This window comes from Xiphophorus maculatus, chromosome 21 (assembly GCF_002775205.1).
Source record: "Xiphophorus maculatus strain JP 163 A chromosome 21, X_maculatus-5.0-male, whole genome shotgun sequence".
NCBI classification, from domain to species: Eukaryota; Metazoa; Chordata; class Actinopteri; order Cyprinodontiformes; family Poeciliidae; genus Xiphophorus; species Xiphophorus maculatus.
Window position 1 is genome coordinate 17,248,214 of NC_036463.1, and position 26,598 is coordinate 17,274,811.

At 42.5% G+C, this 26,598-nt stretch overlaps 1 protein-coding gene across 8 annotated transcripts in view; it reads right to left on the bottom strand.

Annotated features, from left to right (window-relative positions):
• The window catches only part of ntng1 (netrin G1), a 150,158-nt gene that overhangs the window by 68,219 nt on the left and 55,341 nt on the right, over positions 1 to 26,598 (bottom strand). For all 8 annotated transcript variants that reach the window (XM_023326053.1, XM_023326059.1, XM_023326056.1 and 5 more), the window contains exon 3: positions 12,827 to 13,470. In XM_023326053.1, coding sequence (XP_023181821.1) covers positions 12,827 to 13,470 — 644 coding nt within the window. The remainder of the gene's footprint in view (positions 1 to 12,826; positions 13,471 to 26,598) is intronic.

Here is a 26,598-nt window from a genome sequence, read left to right on the forward strand (position 1 = left end):
CTTATATTCTATTTATTCATTTCTTTCTTCACATGCACTGTACTGCACAGAGTTGTTTCTGCAGCAGGGAATATCTAGTTAATTAGACGGGGGTGTCAGCTTCTATATTAACGCCACTCAAGCAGCAACACGCCCACAAAATGTGGCTCTACATAGACGCACATTCGGGTAAGTTGCTTTGAATTGTAAATGCTTCGCATAAGTTAACCACGAGGGCGGGGGTAACAACGAGTATGCTTTAAACATTTTTAAGTCTGGACTTGAAAATGACAATGCAGGAGTGGGGCGGGGTGTTTCACCGAGATTTCTCCAGACGACAGATGAAGAAATCAAATCGCATTAAAGCCGTTCTCATGCGAGGGCTTTCTGCCTTTGACGGCCTGCTCCTGCTCCTGCGCGGCCGGTGGGGGGGTTGGTTGGTACTGCAAACCTTTTTCGGCAGCTCTGTAGTCCCGTCTAAATCCAGTGTCCACACTTTGCACAGATCTGATAGCCTTGTGAAGCCGTCTCCTTCCTTCTTGCGCGCACGATCCGGGAGAGCGAAAAGTTTCTGCTCCGATTGATAAAGAAACTCCTTTGAACTTCTCGAGCTGGCAGACCTCATGCAGGTGTATTGCCGTTGGGTTTGAGGCGGACCGAGGGCGGGGGATCAAAACTGGGGGAGACGGATAGAAGTCAGGAGTGACATTTGATGTGGCTGCTGCTCACACGGAGCACGGAGGGAGACTGCGCTAATAGGAAGGCAGCCAAGGCTGCCGGACTGGTGGAAAAGTTCAGGAGAGGTCCATCCAAGGAAATAAATAAAGATCAATAACAGGTCAGACGCAAAACACCGCATCAGTCACATTAGTCAAGCTCCAATCCTAAAGAAGTTGGCTTCTGTAGGTATATCTTACGTCTGGTAGTTGATTCTGGAGTTCTAAGACTTGGGGGGGGGAGTTCTGAGTGTAAATGCACAGCTGAACTCATCAAACACTTTTACAGAGTTCAACTATTTCACTCTAGATGTCTATTTAGTTTCCTTTTACATCTGGCATAATTATGCTCAACAGACACCAATCTGCCTTGTTTGTATAGTCAAAGTCATCCACAAACAAAAGGCATGTAGACAAGCAGGAGCCCAATCTAAGAGCTTGACATGCCTTGAAGCTAGCCTCCAGTGGCCATTTTAGGAACTGCAGCTTTAAAATGTCTAATTTAGCATCCCTTGAGGTTGCACCCAGGTCGTTATTAGAGTGTGACAATGCATCCGAAATGACATCGGGTTCCTGAGAATAGGCCAAGTTGAAGTTTGCCAGATCATAACAGAGTTTTGAAAAATGTCCAACAAGTGTGGAACATTCCAGTCCAGGTTTAACTAAAAAAATAATTAGAGTTCTTATGTTGGTCTAACCCTAATGCCAAAAAATATTACAGTTGTGTTTTCACAAAAAAATAAAATGATAGGAATATGCTACAGTGTGGAAAATACGAGAAAATATATGGATTTTAGCCTCTTTCGCTAGTACCTTTAAGGTGCATTCACACCAAACGAGTCTGACGCTTCAAGTTTGATGTGTGTGCACTTTGAATGCAGACTCTTAATTCACACCAAACCCGTTTTGAGCATCAGGCGCGTCAGGTTTACATTCAAAGTCTATGTGGAGGCGCGTGGACGGCGCGTCAAGACGAGTCAAAATCGCTTTAGCTGTTGTTTTCCGTTGCCAGCTGATTTGTTGGATGTGTCAAACGCTTCAAATCACGCAATGCTAGATGCTTGAAACGCACCGTGACGGCTCCTCTACTCGCCTCCACATAGACTTTGAATGCACTTTTCTTCTGAGCTATTTGTGAAAAAGCAAAGACCTACAGGTTCGAACAACAAGTCTGGCTGTTAGCGCCACATAGTTTGTTAGTCCTTATTTACATTATAAATAATTGATATCAAAATTCCTTCTCAGTACAGTTAAAGGCAAACCACAATCTAAAGCTTTCCCAGAGTTTAGAAACGTGGAAAATGGAGAATATAAGGTCGAAATGTCTATATCATAAGGTGCTGCAGCAGTAACTTCTCATACAAGCCATTGGTGGAAGTGCTGTTTGAATTATTTCAGCACGCTTATTTCTATGCAGGCTCAGTGTTCTGTGTTGGCGATTTGCTGAGTCGGCACCTTTCTGTTCAGTTTTACCTCCAAAACAACTTTCTATTTTTAAGGCAGGATGTAAACTTGCAATGCAGAAGCTCTGCTCGATTCACATACATCTCTACAACACTCCCTCCCGTTTCTTCTGCGACGGTTTTAGTTATTTGCCATCGTCCAGGTTGCTACGCTTACAAAGGAATCAACTTCTTCCGACGAGCCCGCACCTTTTAGACCTCGAAGTCTTACGTTTCAGAAAAGTGCTCCAGCAATGACTTATTCACCTTGAAGCACACTGAAATGTCAGACTTTGTTGAAGTTATGACTCAGAGTTTTAATATTTGTATATGTATTTTTTTGGACTCTTTATTATGGTAATAAATGCATCTTAATTCACATCACCATTTATGCATGAGCCAGACTATATGTGGAAATAATGGAAATGTGGGAAGCAAAGTGGCGGGTTAATGTTAATCAGTTAATGTATCTAATAATTGCAGCCACTTACCACATTTTTAGTCTTACTACCAACAGACCATCACATTAAAATAAAAAAAAAATAAAAACAACACATGGACCATCTTGAGTTTCAGCCTGGCTGACCATTTAAATTCCCCTCTCTTTGCTCCCTTTTTTTTTTTCTTTGCTGAACCAACAAAAGGTTGTTGGATCGTTCGGTGGCGAACTAACATGTGGCACGGATGTTAACAGATGGTCCAAGTTACTTGGCTCGGTTGCTTTCACCCGTCCCCACAAACAACGCAGCGGTCTCCCACACAATTCAGTGGACTGATTAAAAAAAAAAAAATAGAAAAGGAAAGAAAGAACGAGGCTAAAATGCAGAGCGCAGCACAGGGTAAATAGATGCTTATGGCTGCACACACAGAGAGAGAGAGAAAGGTGAGGCAGAGTGAGACTAAAGAGGGTGGACAAGTGGAATGACTTATTCAAGGAGGAAGTGGGCAGCAAGAAACATGAAATTAGCACAAATAGATTATCTGTCAACTACAGGCGGGCCAGAGAGCAAGCCAAGCAGTGTGAAGGGAGAAGAGGAAGAAGAAAATAGATCGACCTCTTGTTTGTTGCCTCCCTTAGGGGAGTTCCAACGGAGACGCTACTCGCCAAATTGCTGATCTGTATTTGCAGCAGCTGTATCCAAATCACACATGCTCCGAACCGGGCGGTAATTAGAAAAGCGCCAACGAGGGCGGCCGCGCAAACACCAGCAATAAGAGCGTCTGATGCCTTAAAAAAAAAGGGTTTTCGCACGCTGTAAATGTAATGCGCTTTGGCCCCGCAACAAGCCGAGGGTCGCACCAGGTCGTGTTGAGGGGTCAAGGCTCTGATTTTGTCACAGATTTCCGGAACAAAAACGTCACGGGAAGATTTCACCGTTTTCATTTAACAGTGTGTAATAATTACAACTTATGGGGTAAAAGGTGAAACTAAAGCATAAAGTGTTGATCATGCTTTGTTTTTTTTTTGTTTTTTTTACCATTACTGTAGGAGTGCTATATTTGCTGCTAACTTTAAATAAATCTTCTACTTTGACCTGATTTTACGCATCATGAGACTCGATCCTTTTCTACACGAGATACAAGAGAAAACAATCCAAGACAAGAACCAGTCAGGTGAGGTTTTGTGGTTTAGTGTTGCTGTAAATCCATCAAAAAAGTCTTATACTGGGTTTTTACTGAGACACACAACAGATGGAGCCCTGATATTATTTATCAAATATGAGGTCAGTCACGTTTGATTTTGACCGGGTGTGGCTCTCGGGCTGGAGTCAGTTTTTGGTTTCCCACTCAAAGCAAGTGCATCGGACAACTGATTACAAAGTAAAACTCAACTCCAGATTTTTGGTGCTTGTCTGTATTAAAACATTTGTTTCTGAAATTACTTTTGCACTTCTTCAAAAACAAAACAAAAAAAGGCCGTTAAAATGCCTTTGTCTATCCAGTGAAGCAAAACAAAAATTTCTTGCAACAACTCCTCTGTATGCAGCGATCCAAAAACTAGAACGAATCGTTTTCGGTGTAACTTTATGAGCTCTTGTTTCGTCAACATTACTGGGGGGGGGGGGGGGGGGGGGGGGGGGTTCACAAAGCTCCCTGCACTTCAATCTTGGTTGAAGTCTGGACTTTGACTAGACAGTGACTTTATTGTTGTGCCTCTGTGGTGGCAGAAAGTACATTTGCTGCTGTACTTCGGATCATTATCCTGTTGGCCATTGCTTGTGTCTGACCGGGCTGTGTATTAGTTCCCAGCTGGAAACACTGGGAGGAAGGCAGATGAGTTCAACTTTTTCCAAAGATTGTCTCTTTCATACTATGCTATCACAACATAGTGACAGTTTTAACATACATATAAAAAAACATATATATTTTTTTTTAAAGCTAGATACCCCAGCTTCAAAGGGAGATTTGCTCGAATGTTGACTCATAGGAAGTTTCAAAGTTTGAAATGTTTTCTCCTAGCAGATATAGATGCAATTTTATTTCCAAACAGTCTTGTAACCATTTCCTGCTGCTACCTTCATTTTTGCTTTGATTTCCTTAGTACTTTGTGACATTGGTAATGACGAAATCACTTTTCTACCATCCTGAAGCGTAAAACTACAGTATATGTGAGATAAAGTGTACTTTTATTTTCCTATAATAGTTTAAGTCTATTATCTCACATCTCTTTATGGTGAAATGTCTTGCAGCACAAACCTAAATGTATTTTAGTGGGAATTTTATAGTCACAGCGGTGCATGTTTTGTGAAATGAAGGGAAAATGTCGCCTGACTGGTTTTTATCTAAACCATGCGTTTGTTTTCACCCCTCTTTACTTTGATGCACCCTACTAAGATCTGGTGCAACTAATTGCCCTCGTGGCTGCAACGCGACAAAGACGTGAAAGAGAGACATTCTTTCATTTACTCAAAATCGTTATCTGACACACGGTGCGTCGAGCAAAGTCAAAATCGAAAAGTTGCCAAGATGAGATCTTAATCAGCCTTTAGGAAGAAAGTGTAAAGAAGTGACGCAACGCTTCAATGACTGTTGGGTTTCCAAACTGCTAATCCGCCAGCAGTGTAAATGTGCGAACCGTCAGCGCAGCAATGAAACTGATCGCAAGTTTCAAAGCAAAGCAAAGTTCCCACAGCCAGCAGAGAGAGAGAGAGAGAGAGAGAGAGAGAGATCTAAGGAAGCTAAACTCAACCAGAGTGATGAACAAACACAATGCAGTAAATCCGCAAACTAGAGATGCAGAATGCCGACAAAAGAAATCCACAGTGTAAGATTTACATCACGTTTCAGGTACTGACCGGGGGAAAAAGAAAAGTTTTAAAACTCGCAAACAGGTTCAGTTCTTTAGGGGGGGATTAATGGGGCTCGTTACTTTTTAATGCCGAGTTTTGTCTCGCCAGGGGTCGGACAGGTGGGGGGGTGGGGGTGGGGGGGGGGCGAGGTCTTTCTCGTCTCAAGACACGAGGAGAGGAGAAGTGAAGCGAGACGAGGAGGGCGGACAGAAAAAACCCAAAGCCCGAAAGAGATCCTTTAGCGGCCTGGATCTCCTCCAGCTTTAATTACACCGTATTGATCACAGGCAAGAGGAAGAGGGAAAGAGGAGGTGAAACTGCAGACGGCAGTTACTGTAAAGCTTAAAAAAAAAAAAAAAAGAAAAAAAGAGCCAGAGCAATTATTCCAGTCATTCAGCAGATTATTAGAAAATCGTCTCGTGAACCCTCCAAGTCTCTCTCTCCACCTGCCTGTTTAGCGCTGCTGATACATTGAAACAGCCAGGGTGTCAGATTCATTTAAGTCACCAGCTACTACATTGTTAGCATCCAGCTCTGCAGCCAGTTTAATTTCAAATTCTGGGAATCAAATTTTTTATTTTATTTATTTTTTATCCTTAGAGCCTGCGGTCTGCTCTTTGCTTGTAATCATCCACAACAGAGCGCTCAGCTCTGACACGTCGGGCTCTCCTGCAACAGTTTCAGCTACAGTTCTTGGAAAATTAATTTAACATTTTCTATTGTTAGAGCACACTTAAAAGTTTTGGAGTTGAGCTAATTTCAATTTCACACAAATGTCAAGATAAATATCAAAAAATGTTTTCTTGATACCAAGAACCATTTTAACCAGTGTTTTAGTAATTTTGTCTACTTAAATATGTTCTTTTTGTTTACCTAAATTCAGAGATTGAACCATATTGAGCAGTTCTGGCATGCTATCGTGTTGGAAGTTTGTTTATAATTCCCCCCCAAAGGCTCACAATAAACCACAACTTGATAATCTTTGACTGAGGAAGAATTCTGTGATTCACTGTACCAGATTATTCAAAAAAGAAGCAAAGTGTTTATATATACAGTACAGACCAAAAGTTTGGACACACCTTCTAATTAAAATGGGTTTTCTTTATTTTCATGACTATTTATAAGGCAAGAAATCCCACTTATTAACCTGACAGGGCACAGCTATGAAGTGAAAACCATTTCAGGTGACGACCTCTTGAAGCTCATCAAGAAAATGCAGAGTGTGTGTAAAGCAGTAATCACAGCAAAAGGTTGCTACTTTGAAGAAACTAGAATATAAGGGGTATTTTCAGTTGTTTTACACTTTTTTGTTTAGTGCATATTTCCACATGTGTTATTCATAGTTTTGATGCCTTCAGTGTGAATCTACAATGTCAATAGTCATGAAAATAAAGGAAACTCATTGAATTAAAAGGTGTGTCCAAACTTTTGGTCTCTACTGTATATATATATATATATATATATATATATATATATATATATATAGTGGCTATTAAAATATCTAGAACATGTTTGTAATTTTCTTGTGCCACATTTGTACAAAATTAAAAAATGTTATATCAAATATATAATGTTTGTAATACCTTACAAAAACAGAAATACATCTAAAAACATTTTTTAATCTATAAAGTACTCCTACAGAGTCATCCACGAGGTTGTAAATTCTTTTTTCTTTATGTTTTTGTACGCCTGGATCTTTCAGGGTTAAATGGTAACAACAATTGCCATCAAGTGTTTGCAAAACGTTGCAATGAACCTTTAACATCGCCGTGGAAACACTATTTCAGCAAGAGCGGAGTTCTCAAATGTGGACAATCTAGTTAAAACAACTGAACTGGATCAAATCCTGGCTTTACTAGCCCAATCCCGGGAATGCGATCCGTTTTTCCGGAGTCATTTAGAGGTGGACTTCCTGGTTCGTTTCGGATCGTCGTCTATCCAGAGTGTCAACCTGATTGTTAGACATTCTCCCCCAGATTGTTCTAGTAGAGAGCAACTCTCATGTTTCCATCAATTACGACTCATAAATGTTGTGAAGCGTCAAAGCAGCCCAAGGCTGTCAAGCTAACACAATATTTGACCTGATAATAACCTATTTTTTAAGAGTTGTTAATTTTGCAGCAGACGTAGCAGGACGCATACCTTCCATAAAGTTCCACATTTGTCTCGTCTACTTTCTCTAAATCAAGATTTTTTTGATTTATTTTTTGGGAAATGTGAGATGGGCTTTTTTTCAGCAGTGGTGCTTACCTTAGAAACCTTTTCCACGGTTTTCCCGTGTTTGCCATAGCCTATTTCTTCTTATTGAGTCATAAACGCTGACCGAGTCATCTACGGGCTCTTTGAGTCATTTTTTTTTTTTTTTTTTTTTTTGTATGTCAGCCACTTCTGGAAAGTTTCTCACTTTCTTCATTTGTGTGAATATTGGCTGTCGTTCGCTGGAGTCCCAAAGCTGTAGAAATAGCTTTGTCATGGTTCCCAGACTGATTCCCATCTGCTCATGAATTTGTTTAGACTGAAACTGAAGAGTCTGAAAGCAGGTTATATCTCAGCGTCTCGGTAGCATGTCTGAGCTAAGGTCCCTCATGCCTGGAGCGGATTTAGCATCCGGACCACCACATGTGCGGGTATGTAAAGACCGCTTTTTGGAGGCTCAACAATGCACGAGTGGTAGTTAAATGTCAAATATGCCAAATATGGGGAAGCTGTTCGTGTCTTGTCTGTAACTTACAAAGAGCTGCGTTTCCATCGCAAACGAAAACCTTGTGGATATTCTGCTAAAACACAATTTCGCAATTGCTGCGTTTCCATTAAGTAAGAAACGAAATGAAAATCACACGTGAATAAGTTTGTTCACGCGATACGTTATTTAAAAAAAAACGTGCCGCGCCATCGACCTCCTACAACTTCTTGTCGTCTTTGCCGCCAGTAGTGACATCCAGTCGTCGATCACCAGACCGGTGTGATGAGAGAAAAGTGTTTTTTGTTTGCAGTTTTGCGAAATGCACCAATTTGGACAAAGCTGAAACATTTTTCCTCGCGAGAGAAACGTTTTATTGAAAGACGAAGGTTTTTTTTCAAAATTGCTGTACTTTCAATGAGCAAATTAATTTTTGCAATTTCAATTGCTGCAATTTTACCATCAATGGAAACACGGCTACTGACTGTTTCTTCAGAAAACGGGTTAGCTTTCTTTGGTGGAAAAATAAAATCCTATTGGCTTTGATTAAATGCACACTGCTCTATCACATGGACTTGCAGTGAGATTCTTTTAGATCCTCTTTTTATTCCTCCAAACTTGTGTACCAAAGTCTTCACTTTACATCTCGCAATGGCATAATTATGAACAACCAACGGGTTTTGAATACACTTCAAAACCTATTGTTATTGCCTTTTAACCGACTTCCTGTTGTGAGACAACTTCTAAAATGATTGTCTGATTTTTATTGTCCGACACTAATCAGGGCTTAGGTGGACAAGATGATAAATTTTTCACATAGAACCTGGTTTGATTTTAAAAACCTAAATCAAATGTGTCAAGTTGTTAAAAGAGCAGCTTTTTTATTTATTTTTTGAGGAAATACAATAAATGGAGTAGAAATACATGTGGAGAAATTTTTGCTTCATCCTTCTGTTCTACGTTGACCTACTTTGGCAAAAACACAGGCTCTGTTTCCCGGAACATTGTGAAAAAGGTCGAAAACCTGCAAGCTCCTCCAAACCGCACTTCCCTCAGCACCCGCTCTCACTCCTGATCCACGCGGATGCAGGTTGAGTCCGGCACATGGATGCGCTCCCAGATCCAACCTCAGAGGCCCCGCGAAATCTCTCGCAGAGAACTGTACTCCGGGGTTAAGGAGCTTACGTTTGATACTCGACGTGCAGAGAAAGGCGTTGAGCTGCGATTTGCCTCGGGAGGGAGGGTTGGGGGGGGGGGGTCGGAGAGAGGGGGAACGAAGCCTTTCTGTGCTGAATGTGCCTCATTATTGCTGAACTGTGCGTTACCTTTGGTAAACAGTGGGAAGCATTTCTCAGGCGAGCCTCGCTCCAAAAGCAGCGGGCCGGTAAACGACCGCGGGCCTCCGACGCCACAAAACTCATCGCTCAAATCCGACAGCCCCGCAGGGATGTAAGAGTTTGGTCATGATTAGTCAGAAAGACTAAATAATCTGTGCTTTCGACAGCCCCGTTCAACTCTTTTGTTGGTAAACTCCCACACCCTCGCAGTTATTTTTGTTGAATGACCTTCTCAATCACCGGAAATGTCAGAAATTCAATTTCGGAGCGTGGCATTCATTATCATAGCCCCTTTTTTTGTGCTCAGGGGTACGTCCCTATTTACTGAGCACAAAATAGAGGTGTGGAGTGGTTGTGCTTAAAATAATGACATGTTAGGGAAATCAATAAATTAGAGGTTAATTAAAAGCCTTTAAGGCGTTTGGCAATATAAATGTAAATAATCGCCCAGCAGCAGAGACATTATTGCAATAAAACTGTGCATTAAACACTGGAAGAGTGACATCATCGTGTAAGCCCTCACAGAGGACATACACCAATGTAATTATGACCATGAACCCAAAGTGACTGGCTGGACAAGGAGACTGCTACCAGAGAAACAACCAATAGGACCATGGGAACTCTGGAAGGGTCCGAGAGAACCACAACTCGGGTGGAAGAACCCACCATGAAACATGATGATGGTGGAATCATGCTGTGGGAAAGAGGCATGGAGCTAAACACAAGGCAAAACCTGTTACCAAAGACCTCCAGGAAGACAGCAACTCTAAACGTGCAGCTACTGGCTTTTGCATTTCTACAAAATTCTACTTGATTCTCATCCCCCTTCAATGTTCCATCTGAGATTTCTCCCATTGAGTTGAATTTCTCCAGCAGAATTTCAGCCGGGCCAATCAGCAAACAGGAGGAGAAGTTGTGAATGATGACAATGATTTTCTGCGCTGTTTTAGATTTGTAGTCTGCCTGTAGTTTTAGCAGTGGAGGAAGTTAACAAGGAAGTAAACGAGGAAGTGAACGAGGAAGTGAACGAGGAGGTGAACGAGGACATGAATGAGGAGGTGAATGAGGAGGTGAACGAAGCTGTTCAGTCCGTGTTGGCCACATTTCCAAATATTGAATTGACATTAACAGCTGCCTACTCTTTTCGCATTGGAGGATATTTGTTTACAGCCCAGGCAATTCCTGGTCAGCTTCATCGCGTCGAACTGGTGCATTGCATACGTCACGGCCAAACATTAGCAGTTGGGTAAAATTTTAAACTTCCACAGTCCAGACTCTCTGCACTTAGCAAAGCGTAGAACAAAGGACTGTTTTTTTCCAGGCTAGACTGCGGCAGAGTTAAACTGACCCAGTCAAAGCCCAGGCCTAATTTAAGCTAAGTACCTGTGTTGGTTCTTGGTAATAACTGAATACAAATCACTGTTAAGTGTTTCGTTTGTGAAGATAGAGAAAAGAAGTCGAAAACTAGGTATCATTTTTCCTTCTATTTGTCAATTATATGCCACTTCATATTTACAGAGCCTGTCATGTCCATAAAGCCCAATGCACTGACACAATCAACAAAAGGTCAAAAGACCTGCAGACTTTGCAAGGCAGCATGCATATGTAAGATCAACTCTTACTTCTTGAGCCTAAACCAGACATTTCCATTAGTCACCATCCCACCCGAGGTTTTCACTGTGGCACCAACCCAGACTGGCAGCCTGATTCCAACACTTTCACCCGTTCCCTTGAATCGTTGTGACGTTCCGCCACGCTCCGCGTCCTCTTGCTGCGAGCTTCTCGCGGGTGAGCAGTAAAACGAGGGTAATTAAATCTTCACTCCCTCCAACCCCTCCCCAACCGCATCTGTTGAACTGAAAAGCCGCGCTGCGTGAAAACAGATCCGCCCGAGCCCGCGCCCCAGCGACTCCCGTAGCAGCGCCGAGGAGCCTGGGAAGCCGCTGTCGGCCTCTCTGCAAACAAGCACAATGGCGTCTTGTTTTCATGTCACATGACACCTCTGCGGAATCATTAAATCAAGCGCTAATCACGGCGCGCGGCGCCCTGACGGTTGAAACTTCACATCTGATGTGTTTCGCGCGCCTAACAGGCAGCTGAGTGAGTCTGTTGTCCGAGGTGGAGGCTTCAGCAAACCGTAAGCAGTTCGCTTGATTAAGGCATGCTGACATCTTGTGAACTCTGCACAACATAATGGATTCCCTGCCTAATTGGAATGAATGGCAAACAGTCGACACATTGTTTTTTCCCCCCTCACAACTGGGCAGCTGCTCAATAGTTTGAGGGGAAAAAAAGCCAAACCACACGAGTATCTTTTCAAGCAATTATTCCTCCTCCTAAACCGTAAAAACATTCGGTAATAGCACCTACTGTGCCATAAGAAAAATTTTTTTTTAAATTGACTTCTTTTTTGCTGTTTTGTCATCAAAATCTTTCAGCTCATCATATACATTTTAATATTAGACAATGATCATCTAAATATACAAAAAAAACTAATTTCTAAACATTAATTTCATTTATTAGGGAAAACAGCATCCACCGAAAGGCTGGACCGGGGAAAAGTGTTGAGGTTTAACTTAACTTATTACTGCTAAGAAATCCCTTTAGTAGAACTATGACAACATGAAGTAAGTGAAAATATCTAAAAAAGCAACACATTATTCACCAACCTAAAGAACTTCAAGAACAGACATAAGTCTTTGACATCTATCAGTCTGGAAAGGGTTGGAAAGCCATTTCTGAGATCCAGATGTACCGCAGTTAGAGCCACTGTCCGCAAATGGAGAGAACGTTAAATGGTGGTAAACCTTATCAGAAGCAACCAGCAGTCAAACAAAATGAACCCAGTGCATAGAGGACTCCTGCAAGGGGCCACAAAAGAACGTAGGACAACAACTTCGACACTGCAGACTTCACCGGCCTCAGTTATGATAGAAAAATAAACCTTTGGACAGCCGCAAGTCCAAAACTACCACTGACAAAGCAGAACACAAGTTTCACATTCACCAAAGATATCTGACCGACTCCCAAGAGTTTTTGAAAAAAGATTAAAAAAAAAAAACAAATCTGAAGATCGATAAGTCAAAAGTACAACTTTTTAGACGACATTTGTAAAACCAACAGCATTTCAGAAGAGAGAGCGTCAAACCAAACAGTTTTCACATAACACCCGATTGCTCGGTTGCTTGTTTTGCTTGATACATTAAATCATCATGAGAAAACGATATTTTGTACTGTAAGTATTGTGTGATATAAAAAAATGTAAATGTGACAAAAAAAAAACAACAATAACAAACTAAAGCAGAAGAAATTTCAAAGAGAATAAATATGTTTTCACAGAACAGTACTTCTCTCGGTTGACTGTCATCGGAGCATTTCTTACCTGCCCTGGACTTTGATGTCAGAAATGGCGTAGAAGTATCTTGACAGGCTGCTCTCGTCCACCACGGTGGCCCCAGTGGCAGGCCGAAGCAGCCGGATCCTCAGGTCTGTGATGGTGAAGAAATCCCGCAGGTTCTTGGTCGTGTCCAGCTGACCGTAAAGCGAGGCCATGTTGTGCAGTCTGGGCCCGGCAAACAGAGCAAACCGGTCCTTGATCTCGAAGCGTACAGTTTTGTCATACTTCCACACGTACCCTCGGGAGTAATCCTCCGTGCAGATGATGTCCAGCAGGGTGTGCTGGGAGAGGTCCTGCACTGTTTTGGGCTCCATGGTGAAGGCGTCCAGGCAGTCGGTGGCATAAAACTGGTAGGGTTGCCAGGTTCGGCCGTAGTCCAGAGATTTCTCCAGGACCATCTGCTCTGGCCGGCCCGACTCAAACGTGATGACGATGTCGTCGGTCAGCTCGATGGTTTTGTTCCAAGACAACGTGATGTTGACCAAAAGGGCTTTCGGGTACTTCTTCCACGTCGTGGACTGCCAGAAGGTTGTGGGGTTGCGGCCCTCGATGTCAAACATCAGCTGCGGAGGGTGCGCCAGCTCCTCGGTGTTGGCGTCGCATTCGTTGTTACACATGTAAGGGTTCTCCTGCAAAGGACAGGAAACGGAGAGGAGATGAGAAAGACCACAGCAAAGCCGAAAGGTGTGCTGAAGAGAGTGCCCCGTTTATTTTCATTCTTGTAATTCTAGTGAAAATATCTTAGTACACGTGAAATAAGACAAAAGCAACTTACCAGCAACTTTTCAGCAAGATATAGGAGCTTGTTTTAAGTCAATAATAAGTACCAGTTTCACTGTCAGATTATTTCAGTAATAAGATGATTTCTATGTTATAAGTGAAAAAATTCATCAATATTAAGGAATTACTAATTATTGACTCACATATTGCTGAAACTTAACTTCTAAGATGATTTTCGACTTATTTCAAGTGTACTAAGATATTTGCACTAGACATTAGACCAAAAAATATTTGGCAAAATTTTGGGTTTTTGCAGATCTGGAAGGTGTTTCACCTTATTTCACGCTTATGCACATCCCAATAAAAATACCTTGGCGATAGTAATCTAAGGTGATAAACTGACCAACGGACGACGTTTTTTAATCCTGAACTTCTTAGTTCTTTATATAAAAAAATAAAATAAAATCTCACCGACCTACTTGTGCAAAATACATCCTTGCGTTTTTGTCGCTCAAGCCCGAATGAGACTCGCGGATCGCAGAGTTTATCCCCGAGCTTTAATTCATCGAGCACTTTGCTGGAAAGAGGGTCTTTCTGAAAACATTTGTCCAATTCACCACAAATCATTACAAGGCAATGTTCTCTCCTCTCGCTCCCTGGGGGCTTGAACTAGCTGTTAGGAGGAGACAGCACTCCTCCAAGAGGATCTTTCAAGTGCTACAAGCTCCAATTTATCAGGACAAGATAATCCACTACTTGATTAGGTGGGAGATGTCACCCTGTGCATGTGAGGGTGTGTGTGTAGGCGTGCGTGTGTGTGTGGCTGCCTGTGTGGAAGTGAGTGGCGAGGAAACAGCGAGAGCAGCTAGACTCTGATGTAAGACGGTGTAATGAAGCAGCGAGGCAGAGATTGAGTAAGTTAGCGGGAGAAACAGCTCCATTCGGCTAATAAGCTTCGCAAGTTTTTCCTCGTCCTCCAAGGCAAGGTGACAATGAAACAGGGTTCTGTCAGGCCCTCTGACTGTTGGAGGGCCCCCCCAATTAATATCCTGTCTGAAACGTCCCCTGCAGGTTTCCCTAAGCACCGGACAGCGGCGGCGCTCGGAGGAGACAATTGAAGGTGGGGGTAAGCGGTGAACAATTCCAATCAGGGTTCCCAGTGTCACCGTCTCGTGGTCTGAGGTTAGGTGTGCCATTAACGGCGGCATCTGGCACGCCTTAAAATACACAGACAGATGCGTAATAACTCATAGGCGACAGTTATGTGTGCTTAGAGGCAGTAGGGAGTCCCTAAGAAATTCCACTTGTCAAGCGTTGTGGATGTCTGCGAAGGAGGGCGTATGGATTCATGGAGGCACGCCTTGTCAGAGCTTTATGGATGTAGAAGGAGGGAAGAGAGCGTGTTGGTTAATTCATGTTGGTTACAAGCTCTGCAATGGTCTTTGTCTTAGCAAACGTTGCGTATCCACTTATTACATTCAAGCTATTCTTCTTAGTATTACAAAGAAAACCAGATAACTCTGAATGTTACATTTGTTCTTATGCTACTTCCTCATATGTCTAGGTGTTGTCTGTGTAAGCCTTAGTATCCCTAAGGATAACCTACAATTGCAAAAATTTGTTTCACTGTCTTTTAAGGCATGGCTCAAACATTTTTTGGTAGGAAAGCACCGATATGAACATAATCCTATATTTATTGCTGTTATTTTCAATAACCGATATGTACATTATAAATATTTCACTACCCTTTCCACACCTCGAATCAAATGACCACATCACCAACTTCACCACTGCTCCTCCCGCTTCAGCTGAACTACCCACAATGCTGCGCTGCATCCTTTTCACTGTCACATGACCAAACAAATATCACACGAACAAATCTCCTCCGTCCAGAAACAAACGGCAACAAGATGGAAATAAAAATCGGTTGTTAATATCGGGCCATTTTTAGTTATCAGACTGATACCGATATCGACAATATATTTTGCACCCTTCAATTTTTATTTTTATTTTTGCATCGTTCTGCAAACGTCTCACTATAGTTTGCTAGAATTTTGCTAATTCCTACTCACAGAACCGGAATAACTGAGTCATATTACTGTTTGGAGACAGAAGATCGGGTCTTTGATTGGTACTTTGTGAGTATTATCGGCTAAAATGGATCATTGTCCATTTAGAAGACACACTCTTAACCTTTTCTATCCTGACTGATGTCACGAGATCTTGCTTCAACAATCTCTCCACATAATGTTCTCTCCTTATGATGCTATTTATGCTTTGAAGTGCACCTCCAGCAAAACAGCTCCACGTAATGATGCTCGCATTCCTATTTTGCATGTGGCAAAAACATTATCGTATTATTCTGCCCTTTTGGCAAATATATGAAATTTTGTAAGTCCTGTGTGAATACTTGAATCCTAAATAGTTTTTTTTCTTTTATATTTTTTAGATCTATTTCCTGTGATGTGGACAGATGGATGGCTTGCTTAGTAACCCATGATTAATGGTATTCTTTAAATCCATTTTTTAATAGCTTTACAATTAGGTATTGGTCTATTAAAGGCACTTTTTGGATTAAAATCCTGACCCTAATGTATCAAAGCCATAACCTTGTTGTATTAAATTAGCCCAGGCTTTCACAGGTCCATATTTAACTCTGGAACTGGATTAAAATACAACTCAAAGTGGGTTGCTTATAACAGATCTTGAAGAGGAACAACATCCTACGCATCTCATATTCTGCATTGACGTTCTACAGATTCACAAAGACTACAGTAACTTTTCATAAATTCTGTATACCATAGATATCATGACATATGAAATAAGATGTCTTTTGTTTTACTACCTTTATATTTTCATGTGTATTTGTTGCAGCTCCTGCGCTACTTAATGAATATATGAATGATGTTGATGCTTATGACTTTATGCGATAAAGAATAGGACAACTTGTGTGTGTGCGCGGATGTGTGTGTTTATGGCAGAAATGTAGAACAGCTGAAGTAAGGAGAGTCTAGTGCATGCACTGAGTGGATTTGTAAATTATTCAGTCAAAACTCTGGCAAAGTCACTGCCTGACCTGATTTCTCTGAACCCACGTGTTTTGTTTTGCTAAGCTTATCAGAAGCTCAGCGTGACCCGCAGGTCGACCTCCAGCACCCCGGGGTCACGGGCTGACCTGCAGACCGCAGCGCGGTGGGCCGTTAAAAGGCAGCCAGCAGGACTGGAGCTACGCTACTCACATCCGGCCTTTTTGTATCAGAACTTCGCAAAGTTGCAAGTAAGACGAGCAAATATTTCCCAAGCTGCATTAAAGTGTTTAGGTTTTTGGGTTTTTTTTCCTCCAATGGCGTTGTGCGTATCTTCATTTTCTCAGAGAAGAAGCGCTTTTGTTTTCACGACACGCTTAATTTAGAGAATGTCACGGAAAAATCAAACTCTGAGCACAAAAACAAAAAAGAAGAAGAAAAGATAACTATGAAGAGTTTTTCATTTCAACATAATAAAATGCAATTTGCAGTGATTTTTCAATCTGGGGGAAAAAGCTGAAATATTTTCTAGCTGTACGCTTTCTGATGAGTCATAACAGCAAAATTATAAAATGCCAAAATTTTAACTAAAGAAGGAGCAAATAAAGAAGGAAGCAATCCTCTTGACTCGTTGACTTCTAAGAATAGATAAGGACTTTGTATTTAAGTGTTCTGTTTGTAATTTAGCGGAGTCTCTGCGGTTTTATAAAAGCACTCTACAGAAAAAAGTATGCCTTATTCACAACATTTTGAATCCCAAAGAGATATGTTCATCAAAAGAAAAAAACTGTTCCATATTAAACTAGGCAGCAATCTGTTTTTATTTACTTTTGTTGGTAAATGTGAGTCAACCCAAAATGCATTTCCTCTGATGTTTGTTAACACTAAAGGGTGAGATGAGCTGTTTGGGAGCACAGAGAACATGCAGAAGAGGATGGCATTCAAGAAAAATGCTAAATGCTAAACCAAACACTGCACATACTCCAGAAAATGGCATTCGCATGCCACACCTTTCAGATTTTTTTTTTTTTTTTTTTTCAGACTTCCTTAAAAGTATTCCCTTTTATCATTGAGTTCCTTTAAATCCAGACTAAATCACCACCTGTTCAGAGTTGCTTCTGACCCACAATCACTGGAACATTGACACTGGCGACACTGTAGTTGATGGGTATTGATGACTTTGACAATGGCACTTGGTAAAATGTAACGATTGTTACTGGTTTCTGAAATCAGTGACTGTTTTCATGACTTTTTATTTTTGCATTTTTGTGATATAAAGCATTTTGAACCGCCCTGCTCCTGAAATGTGCTACACAAATTAACTCGATCGCCTGAGGTATTACTTTGGCATCTTGTATGCGCGTACAATCCCAATGAAATAAGCGAGACTTCTGGTTTTACTGTGGCGACTTATGAAAAGATATGGTCACTTTTGCGACACAAAGTGCATTGGTTGGGTTTTGCTAAATAAATAGACGCTGTGCAGTTTATGTTTGATATGAGAGAATTCTTAGAATGAGGAAGGCCGATGTTGGTTCTGACTACAAATGACTAGAGCTTAAAAAAAGGACATGTTTGCAGGATAACTATAGTATAAACTGATAGCCGCGTTTAAGTTCCCAACAGAACACAATGCGCTGAGGAAGCTCCCTCTGCAATCTCAAAGGTCAGTTTACGGTCCTATTATTTCACCATAAAAGTAAAAGGCAGAAAACCTGAGGTTAAACTATTTGCACTTTTTTTCCTTTTTTTAATAAGTCATATTTATTGCTACCACTGTTAACACCCACATAACGCCCACCCCTCCCTCCAGCACACGCTGCTCCTGCCTTCGCCAGCACATCTCTGTGTAATCAGACAAAGATATATCCCCATCGATCCCTGCGGCTACGGAGCTGAAAATCTGCTGCGTGGAGCACCTGGCAGCGCTGACCACTGCCTCCCACCTCCCGCCCAGCCAGCCCTCCATCACCCCACATCCTCCTACCAACCCCGAACACACGCAGGTTAAAACCTTTCATTAGTGTCTCCTCCGCTTCTCCGCTTAACGACAAAAAAAATACTGCCTTTATGAAGATCGATAACCTCGCCGGGGCTGCTGGAGAGGAAGGAGCGCGGAGATAAAGAAAAATGCTGAGTGTACTGACCTCCCCCCGAAAATCGATGGCAGATTTCTGTGTTCCGCCGTGGCAAGAGGAATTAACGGGCCGCCGGCCGCGCGCATTAAAACAATTGGTGGCACGCGACAGCGGCATTTCTGTAATTACTAAAGATGTTTCTATTAATCCGAACGTGATGATAAGTGGGCAGGACGGACGGAGGTTGGAGGGAGAGCGGGAGGAGGGGTGAAGTCTTTAGAGATTACACAGCCGGCGGCGGCGGGGTTACTGTGGCGGATAGGTCACGCCAAATCAGTGCTAATAGAGATGCCTCCGACCCACCCAAAACGCGCCGGCCTAATCCGATTATTAGCACTGCGACGCGCTGAGATGGAGGCCAGTTCTTCGGGGGGATGGGTGGGGGGGGGGGGGGGGGGGGCGTCCTGGCTGGTTGGCGTTCATTTACCAGCGAGGAAGACGCTCGTGGGTGGATTTCCTCAGCTGTGAAGAAGCTGCACTAAATTCCACCAGCGCAAGTCAGCTCCCGCCCCCCATTACTGTCGGGCTAATTTAGCCGACCGGCCGGAGGAGCGAAAGCAAGCAGCGCTGGAACGCGGCGGCTAACGATTGAAGCTAATCTCGCTCAGCTGAGGTCAGGGAGGGAGACGTGGGGTGGCCGCTGCGTCTGATGCTTTGCCAGTCGAGGCCTTTAGGTACATATATCGTCGTGGTAACAGTCTCCGCCGCTGCTCTGAAGTCGGTGAACTTTTCAACTTCTCCACAGTTTCCCCTTTGCAGTTCGCCCTGAATATATGAATAAATATTTTTGTGCTTTCAAAAAAAAAAAAAAAAGTGCAGCCCTTATTCTTATGCAGGTTCACAGTTTGCTAAGATGACAAGATTAGTTTGTGTGTGTGTGTGTGTGTGTGTGTGTGTGCTTGGTGTTTTCTCAACAAGCCATGATCTTTAACTTTTTCTGTGAAATAAAACTAAACAAAAAAAAAAAGAGCGTTTTCCTCGTCGGTTTAGCAACTTGCTCCAGAAAGAAAGGATGCGAGATGTAAGCATGCGTGCACAAAAGCAGCGAAGGTTACCGAGGTCCAATCTTTTCCAATAAGCTACGGCTGCAGCGGCTGACAGCCTTGGCCCAGCCACGCTGGGGCGACTGATGGAGGACGGGACTAGCGGGAATATAAATTTACCAACAGCAGACAAGCCATCCAGATAGATGGGCTCGCACCAGTCAAGTCCATCCATTTGTGAGACAGACACTTCAGAGGTGGGACAGCAAATTGAGTCCACGCTGTCGTTTCCACTGTCTGCCTTACACCCGTACTTTTAGATGCGGAGAACCACCTTCGAGCAGGGCTGCAAGTCAAGTTCAAGATTATTTGAACGCCACATTTCAGCAGCAAACCACTCAGTGCTTTACATCCTAAAAATATCCACTGTTTTAGGCAGGCCTATGTAGACGCTGTTGCAGTAATCGATGCGACTAAAGACAAACACATGGATGAGTTCATCTAGCTCTTGCTGGAACATTAGTCCTTTAAGAAACGTTCTTCAGGTGACAGAAGTCTGATTTTGTAATTGTCTTCATGTGACTCTGAACGTTCACATCAGAGTCGATCACTAGTTGAACACAGATCAGACCCAGTCACTCGTTTCCAGCTGTAATAACTGAAGAAGTGCACTGACCCTCGATCGGTCCTCTTCAGGTCCAAAGACAATATCCTCAGTTTTGTTTCTGTTCAGCTTGAGAAAGTTAAGGCACATCGACGAATTGATTTGTCCTCGGATTGGTTTGGAGCCGCGTGGTGACATGGTAACGTAGAGCTGTGTGTCATCTGCGTACAACCCTAAAACCCTTTGTTTGCAGACGGAATCAGATCGCATTCCAGTTATATGATGCTGAAAAATGTGAGTAATTCACCCTTGGCACATTGGTCGCCTCCCTTGCATGACTGGTAAAAACACGCGAGCATTTCATCCTTGATCCGAGACTAACCCAATCATTTCGGTGCCCCAGAGACACCTGGTCGGTGGAACTCCTGTGTCGACTGTTAAACTTGTAACAACATGGGTGACTGTTTTAGTGCATCAGCTGTGTAAAATAAAATGTCTCCCCATCCTCTCCCTCAATACAGCTTTTTTTTTTTTTTTGCTTTCCGTGTGTTTCTACCTCTTTTTATTTTTTCCTTGGGAAGGTGAGTGCACTGCGCAGGGGGCTGAAGGGTTAAAGCTATCCCTGTGCCGATAATGAGACCTTGTGTTCCACAATGGATTCCTTCAGCCCAATCCAGGGGCTTGACTGTGGCAGTGCTCTCTCGATTTCAAAACCTCCTCCTCTCTCTCCAGAGTCAGGCTAGCGCCATTACCGGACCCCCTCCACCGCCCTCCGCTCCTGGCGGCGGGCGGTGCAGACAGAAAGAGGAGCTTAACCTGGACGTGGGATGAATACATCATGCCAGTGTGACAGATTACAGTGGTAATAGACACCCTGGCCAAATCCTGACAAGGATTACAATCATATTTTCAAATGGCTCAGGGTCGGTTGAAGGTTGCCCGGCCCGCGCCGCGTCAACACAGCTGACAGGGGCCTGAAATCACTAACACAAAACCCGACACACTTTCCCTCGTACCGTCGTCATAAACGGCCAAGAAAGAAACAATCCGGCAAATAAAACGCCGTTTGTGGATTTTAATGCAGGTTTTCATACGATTTCAAGCATTTTTTAAAAATATGCTGCATTTTTGGTAACAATATCAGCTAATGTTCTGCACTCTGTCTCTCTCTCTGTCTGTCTCTGCACTCATGTAATTCATCCTCAATTAAACATGACAGTATTTACAAACTTAAGGGGACGGAGCGACGGCGAGCAAGTGAAAAGTCACCAACTCGTGGTTTTAAAAGACTCAATATGTTTCCTGTAGAACCAGTGGGAGACATAAACCAGCGATCCGGTGCACAGACCCGCACCGTTCGCCCACGTTAAGCACCACCGTGTCCGGTCGACCGAGCCGAGGCGACTCGTGATTACTGGCATCGACTTCGAGAGTTCATGAGCCTTAAAAACAACGGCAGGGGGAAAGTCTGCCGCCGATGGCCTCGGCACACGTTCACCGGATATGAAAACAATTTTAGATTCCATTATCTTTTATATGGCAATGGAGGCACCACTGGGCGCTGCTGCGATGTGCTTTGGAAGATGATGTCCCCTGCTTCGGTGATAGTGTATTTGTGACAGTAAGTGCTGCCATCAAGTGTTGTTTGATGGCTGAGAGTGAGCCTTTAGAATAGGCGCTTATCTTGGCAGATAAGTGCTCTGCTACTGTACACTGGCACAGCTCTGCAAAGCAATAAATCATTCAATAACTTGCAACGTTATTGTACCTGTAATATAATTAACTTTTTTGTATATCTATGCCAGACGGCAATCCTATTTTAAAAGATTTTTCATTATAGACCGACTCCTAAGGCTGAAGATAAAGTAAGACCAACAATGACCGCTTTGTAAATTTTCTGCTTTTACCTTATCTGAAATAGTTGCAGATGTTATAGATTAATATTTATTTTTGGTTCTTTTTTGGCGTAATGGTTTCTATATATTAGGGTATTCTAAATTTACAGCCCAAAATGCTTCAGACTGCTGCTCAAGACAGCTTAGAACTGGACGGGAGTGATTTTTTTTCCCCCCACTGTTTTTAACTGTCATCCATCTTTTATTAAGATGACATTTCAGCAGTGAGTTAATACACTGGGGCGCAATTGATCTCCTATCCGCCGCAGAGCAACATCCCTCAGTCAAACTGTCTGGTCAGATAAACTGAAGACTTTGAACATCTTCACAGCGCATTACAACCATACAGGCTTAACTTGATGACATAACCACCATCCAGTCTTTAAGCTGAAATAACCCTCGAACAATAGAAAACATCAGACCACCACTTCATCTACCACTGGCACTCTTTTTCTTTCTCCATATCCTAATTTGCTGCTATTGTAAAGGTCTTATAAAGCCATACACTCTTCCCCGGAGAGAGACATAGATCACTATCACCTTGACTAAGCTAATAGCCTGACCTCACAATGGGGTACGCTGCCATAGTTCCAGCCCAGTGGGCACAGACACCAAACCGCTAACACTAGAGTCCTCCTGAACAGTAATGCCACATGCTTGGCTTTTCTCTTCCTTCTCCAAGGGGGGGAGGGGAGAAAAAAGAAGTGCGAAGCACAGAGAAGCAATCAAACAGCTAAGAGTGATACGCAGATCACTCCTTCAGACTGGCAGCCCCGTGGAATCAACAAAACGTCTGCCTTTTATGATCATCAATCTTAGCGTCTTTTCGATCTCTGATTTGTCTTCAGAAAGGAGCCGAATGTTTGGGATACTGTTCGTCACATATTTTGGTTTCCAAACAAGAAGACGCTCCGCGCTCCGCCATGCACTGTGCGCTCTAAACCAGGAGATCTACGCTGAGGTCAAATAAAAGGAAGTTTGTATTCCATATGTTAGAACAGTCCATTCCTATTTGACGCCCTGGAAACGACGAAAACCCAAACATTTTTTATCAACCAATGAAATCCCCTCCTGGGTGTCCCGGACAGAACGTGAGAAGTGGACATGTCCAGGGAAGAGAGGACACTTGGTCACCACACTGCTGTGGGAAGGACTCATTTGTGTTGACTTTATATAGAGTGTAGTACCAATCGCTGCCAAACTACTCGCTGTAGGTGAGTTTTGAACTTCTTGTAGATAATAGTTTTCTCAATTGAAAGAGGATGTTTATAGAATTATAAACATTTTTTTGCTAATCTATAACTGCTTAGTTTTGTACCCTTTTCTATTGGAGTAGGCATTTAATCTTAGCCTATGTTAGCTAACTGCTCTTTAGCTGTGTTATCTAATTAGCAAGATATAGATCATAACAAACAAACATAAAGGATTTGGATCAACATGTTGACATACAGCTCTGGAAAAAAATGAATAGACTACAGCACTGAACCCCATTGAAAACCTTCTGGTTATTCCACCAAATACTGATTTCTGAACTCTTCCAGAGTTAAAACACTAGCATTGTTGTTTCTAAATGAATATGAACTTGTTTTTCTTTGCATTATTTGAGGTCTGAAATCTTTTTTTGTTATTTTGACCATTTCTCATTTTTGCAAATAAACTCTAAATTTCTGCTTGGATCTTTAGAGATTTCTTTTGTCGTCAGTAGTGCCATAGGATAAAAGAACAATGTTCATTTTACTCAAACATAAACCTACAAAGAGTAAAATCAGAGAAACTGATCATGTTAAGTGGTCTCTTAACTTTTCCAAGGGCTGTATGCTGCTGGCTCAACTGCAAGCCGCAGTAATCCCAACACAACATTTACGTGAAGAAAGCTGAACAGTAATAGTTGCTGAAAGTTACCGAGGCTGGCTCTTTAAGCTGCTCTTTTTTAAAAAAAAAAAAGTTTTGTTAAGCTAAAACCTAGTTAGGTTTATGTTTGTATTTCTGGTTGTGATTAAAAGTGGTGTGCTTGGAAACGGATGCCGTTAGCCTCGCACCAATTAGAGTCGACCTCAAGACAACAGCTACACCTTTTCCTGCCAATGTACCCTCCGCCCCTTGACAAAGGGACGTATTACTAACAACGGCAAGCACACACACAGTGTAAAAGCCCGCAAGTAAGAGACTACTGTGTTTTTGTTTTCAACCGTTTCTTTGTGAACCTTTGTGAATCAATCCAGAGATGCTAGCTATGCCAGTAGCTCACATTACTCTGTCCAGATAAAGCAACGGGCATGTTTCTAAGTCTGTTTCCTGACGATGAGGGAATAACTGATATAAGACTCAATGCAATGAAAGCAGGAAGGATTACCACAGTCCATAGGCCAAAACAAGAGTGTGTTACCATGGGGAAGGAAGATGGACAACAGTGCTGACCGAGCAGCTACATTGATTTCTTGGTTTCTCTTGAGGTGTCAAGAAATGTGACAGGTGAGCTCTGCTTCCAAATGCTGTTTCATCTCCTACATCTGAAGGAAGACGCCGCTTTATTTGTATCCTCCAGACAACGGAAATGCTCTTATGTCTCATTAACTGACATACATAGTATGGCTTTGCACTGCTTTCCACTTGTTTGATATTTAATTTAATTCCTCTTCGTCACATCATAAACGGGACTTGACATCGTCTGCTTGATCAAAACAACCGAGTCCATCTGAAGTTGTTCAGTGCGTCTCTTCTTACACTTTTATATGTACGCTGTAAGGTGTCTGCTGCAAAACCTCTCATAGAGACTGCTAAAGGAGGCCTTAGTCATTAGGAAGCTGTAAAAGAAACAGAGCTTTTCATCTAAACTTGCCTTTCTGTACAGTCAGGGAAAAAAATAAATACACCTGAAAAAATTTGGAAGTTAGAGAGATAGACGCTGTGAAAATAAGAATCAGAACAACTACCACTTGAAGTGATTAGAGTAAACATCCAACGAGGTGCAAGCTTTTTCATTTAAGGTCATTTTAAGGGATTTTTTTTTAATGTTCATGGAATCTCACAATGTAATTTAACTGAGCTAGCGCCATTTAGCAAAGAAAAAGAATGATGGAGACGTAGCTGGAAAGTTTTGCAGCTGCGTCTGCATCCAAAGGCAGTTCAACTAAGTACCGATTTTAATTTTAAATGGAAAAGAAAAAAAACAAACTAATGTAAATCCATGCTTCTTTCAATTTGTAGTTATGCGCTACCTTGTGTTGGTCTATCACATAAAATCCCAGTGAGCCACATCGACACTTCTGGTTGTAACATGTAAAATCGTAAAGGAAAAAAAAAAAAAAAAGATAAAGGATGTGAATATTTTATATTGAACCTTTGGGTTGCCTCCTCTAAGTAACTGTTTGTGCTGAAGCTCTGAGGATCAGGAAACATCAGCATTCTGGACACGCCGCACTCTGAAGTCCAGCACAAATAACCTTCTCCGACCTTGAGGCCAATGGCGAGAAATATTGACTTTTGTTTTGGACAGGTGCCACAACTTTCCCGTGGTGATTCAGAACCACCGAGAGTATGATCTTTCTTCAAACTACGGAAAGTTGATGTGATAAAAAAACAACAAAAATAAATAAAAACCCATCGGGGGGGCAAACGGCTTTTTTTTTTTTTTTTTTTTTTTTAACCAAACCAGCTGCTGCTGGACGATAAAGAGAGCGGGCATGCTGTCCGACGCGATCGTTGCCCAGGAACGTCTCACTGTCACATGAGTGGACCAAAATCTCTCTCTCCCGCAGTGAAGTCCCTTCAATCGAGCGCCGGTCATGAAGCTTCGGCCCTCATTAGTTTCTCTGGAGACTGCCATGAGAACATCAGGATCCCGCTCCTGCTAATGAGTGCTCCTGTGTCTTGGTCAGCAGCAGTCGGAAGTGGGGTTTAAATTTAGAAGCTAATTATTATCTGAGACAGGGAATTGGTTGGGGGGGATCTATTTTGTCACACGTAGTGTCTTTAAAATTTATTTGCCCCAAAAGCTCAGGATTCTCCAAGTCGGGGATATTTATCGCGCACCAGGCTTCTCTGTTAGACCGCTGAAGATCTATTTAATCATTCTACGTTGAGGCTTTCTTCTTCTTCTTCCTTTCCCCCCTCCCTATCTTTGTCTCCAACGCGCCTTGCTTTTTTTTTTTTTTTCCTTTTTCCTTCCTCAGCCCTGAATCTGTGAAAATGATTGGCAGATGACTCCTGGGACAAAAAAAAAAAAAAAAGAAGAGCTTGGGCCTTTTTCCACCCTCGCAGCTCGCAGGATCACGACACTCAAACACACTGACAAGCAAAGCGTCTGCACACACACACATTGAAGTTCTTTATAGAGGCGAGTCACACAGAATACTGAGGGAGAAAGGAGCACACGGAGGGATCCACACGGA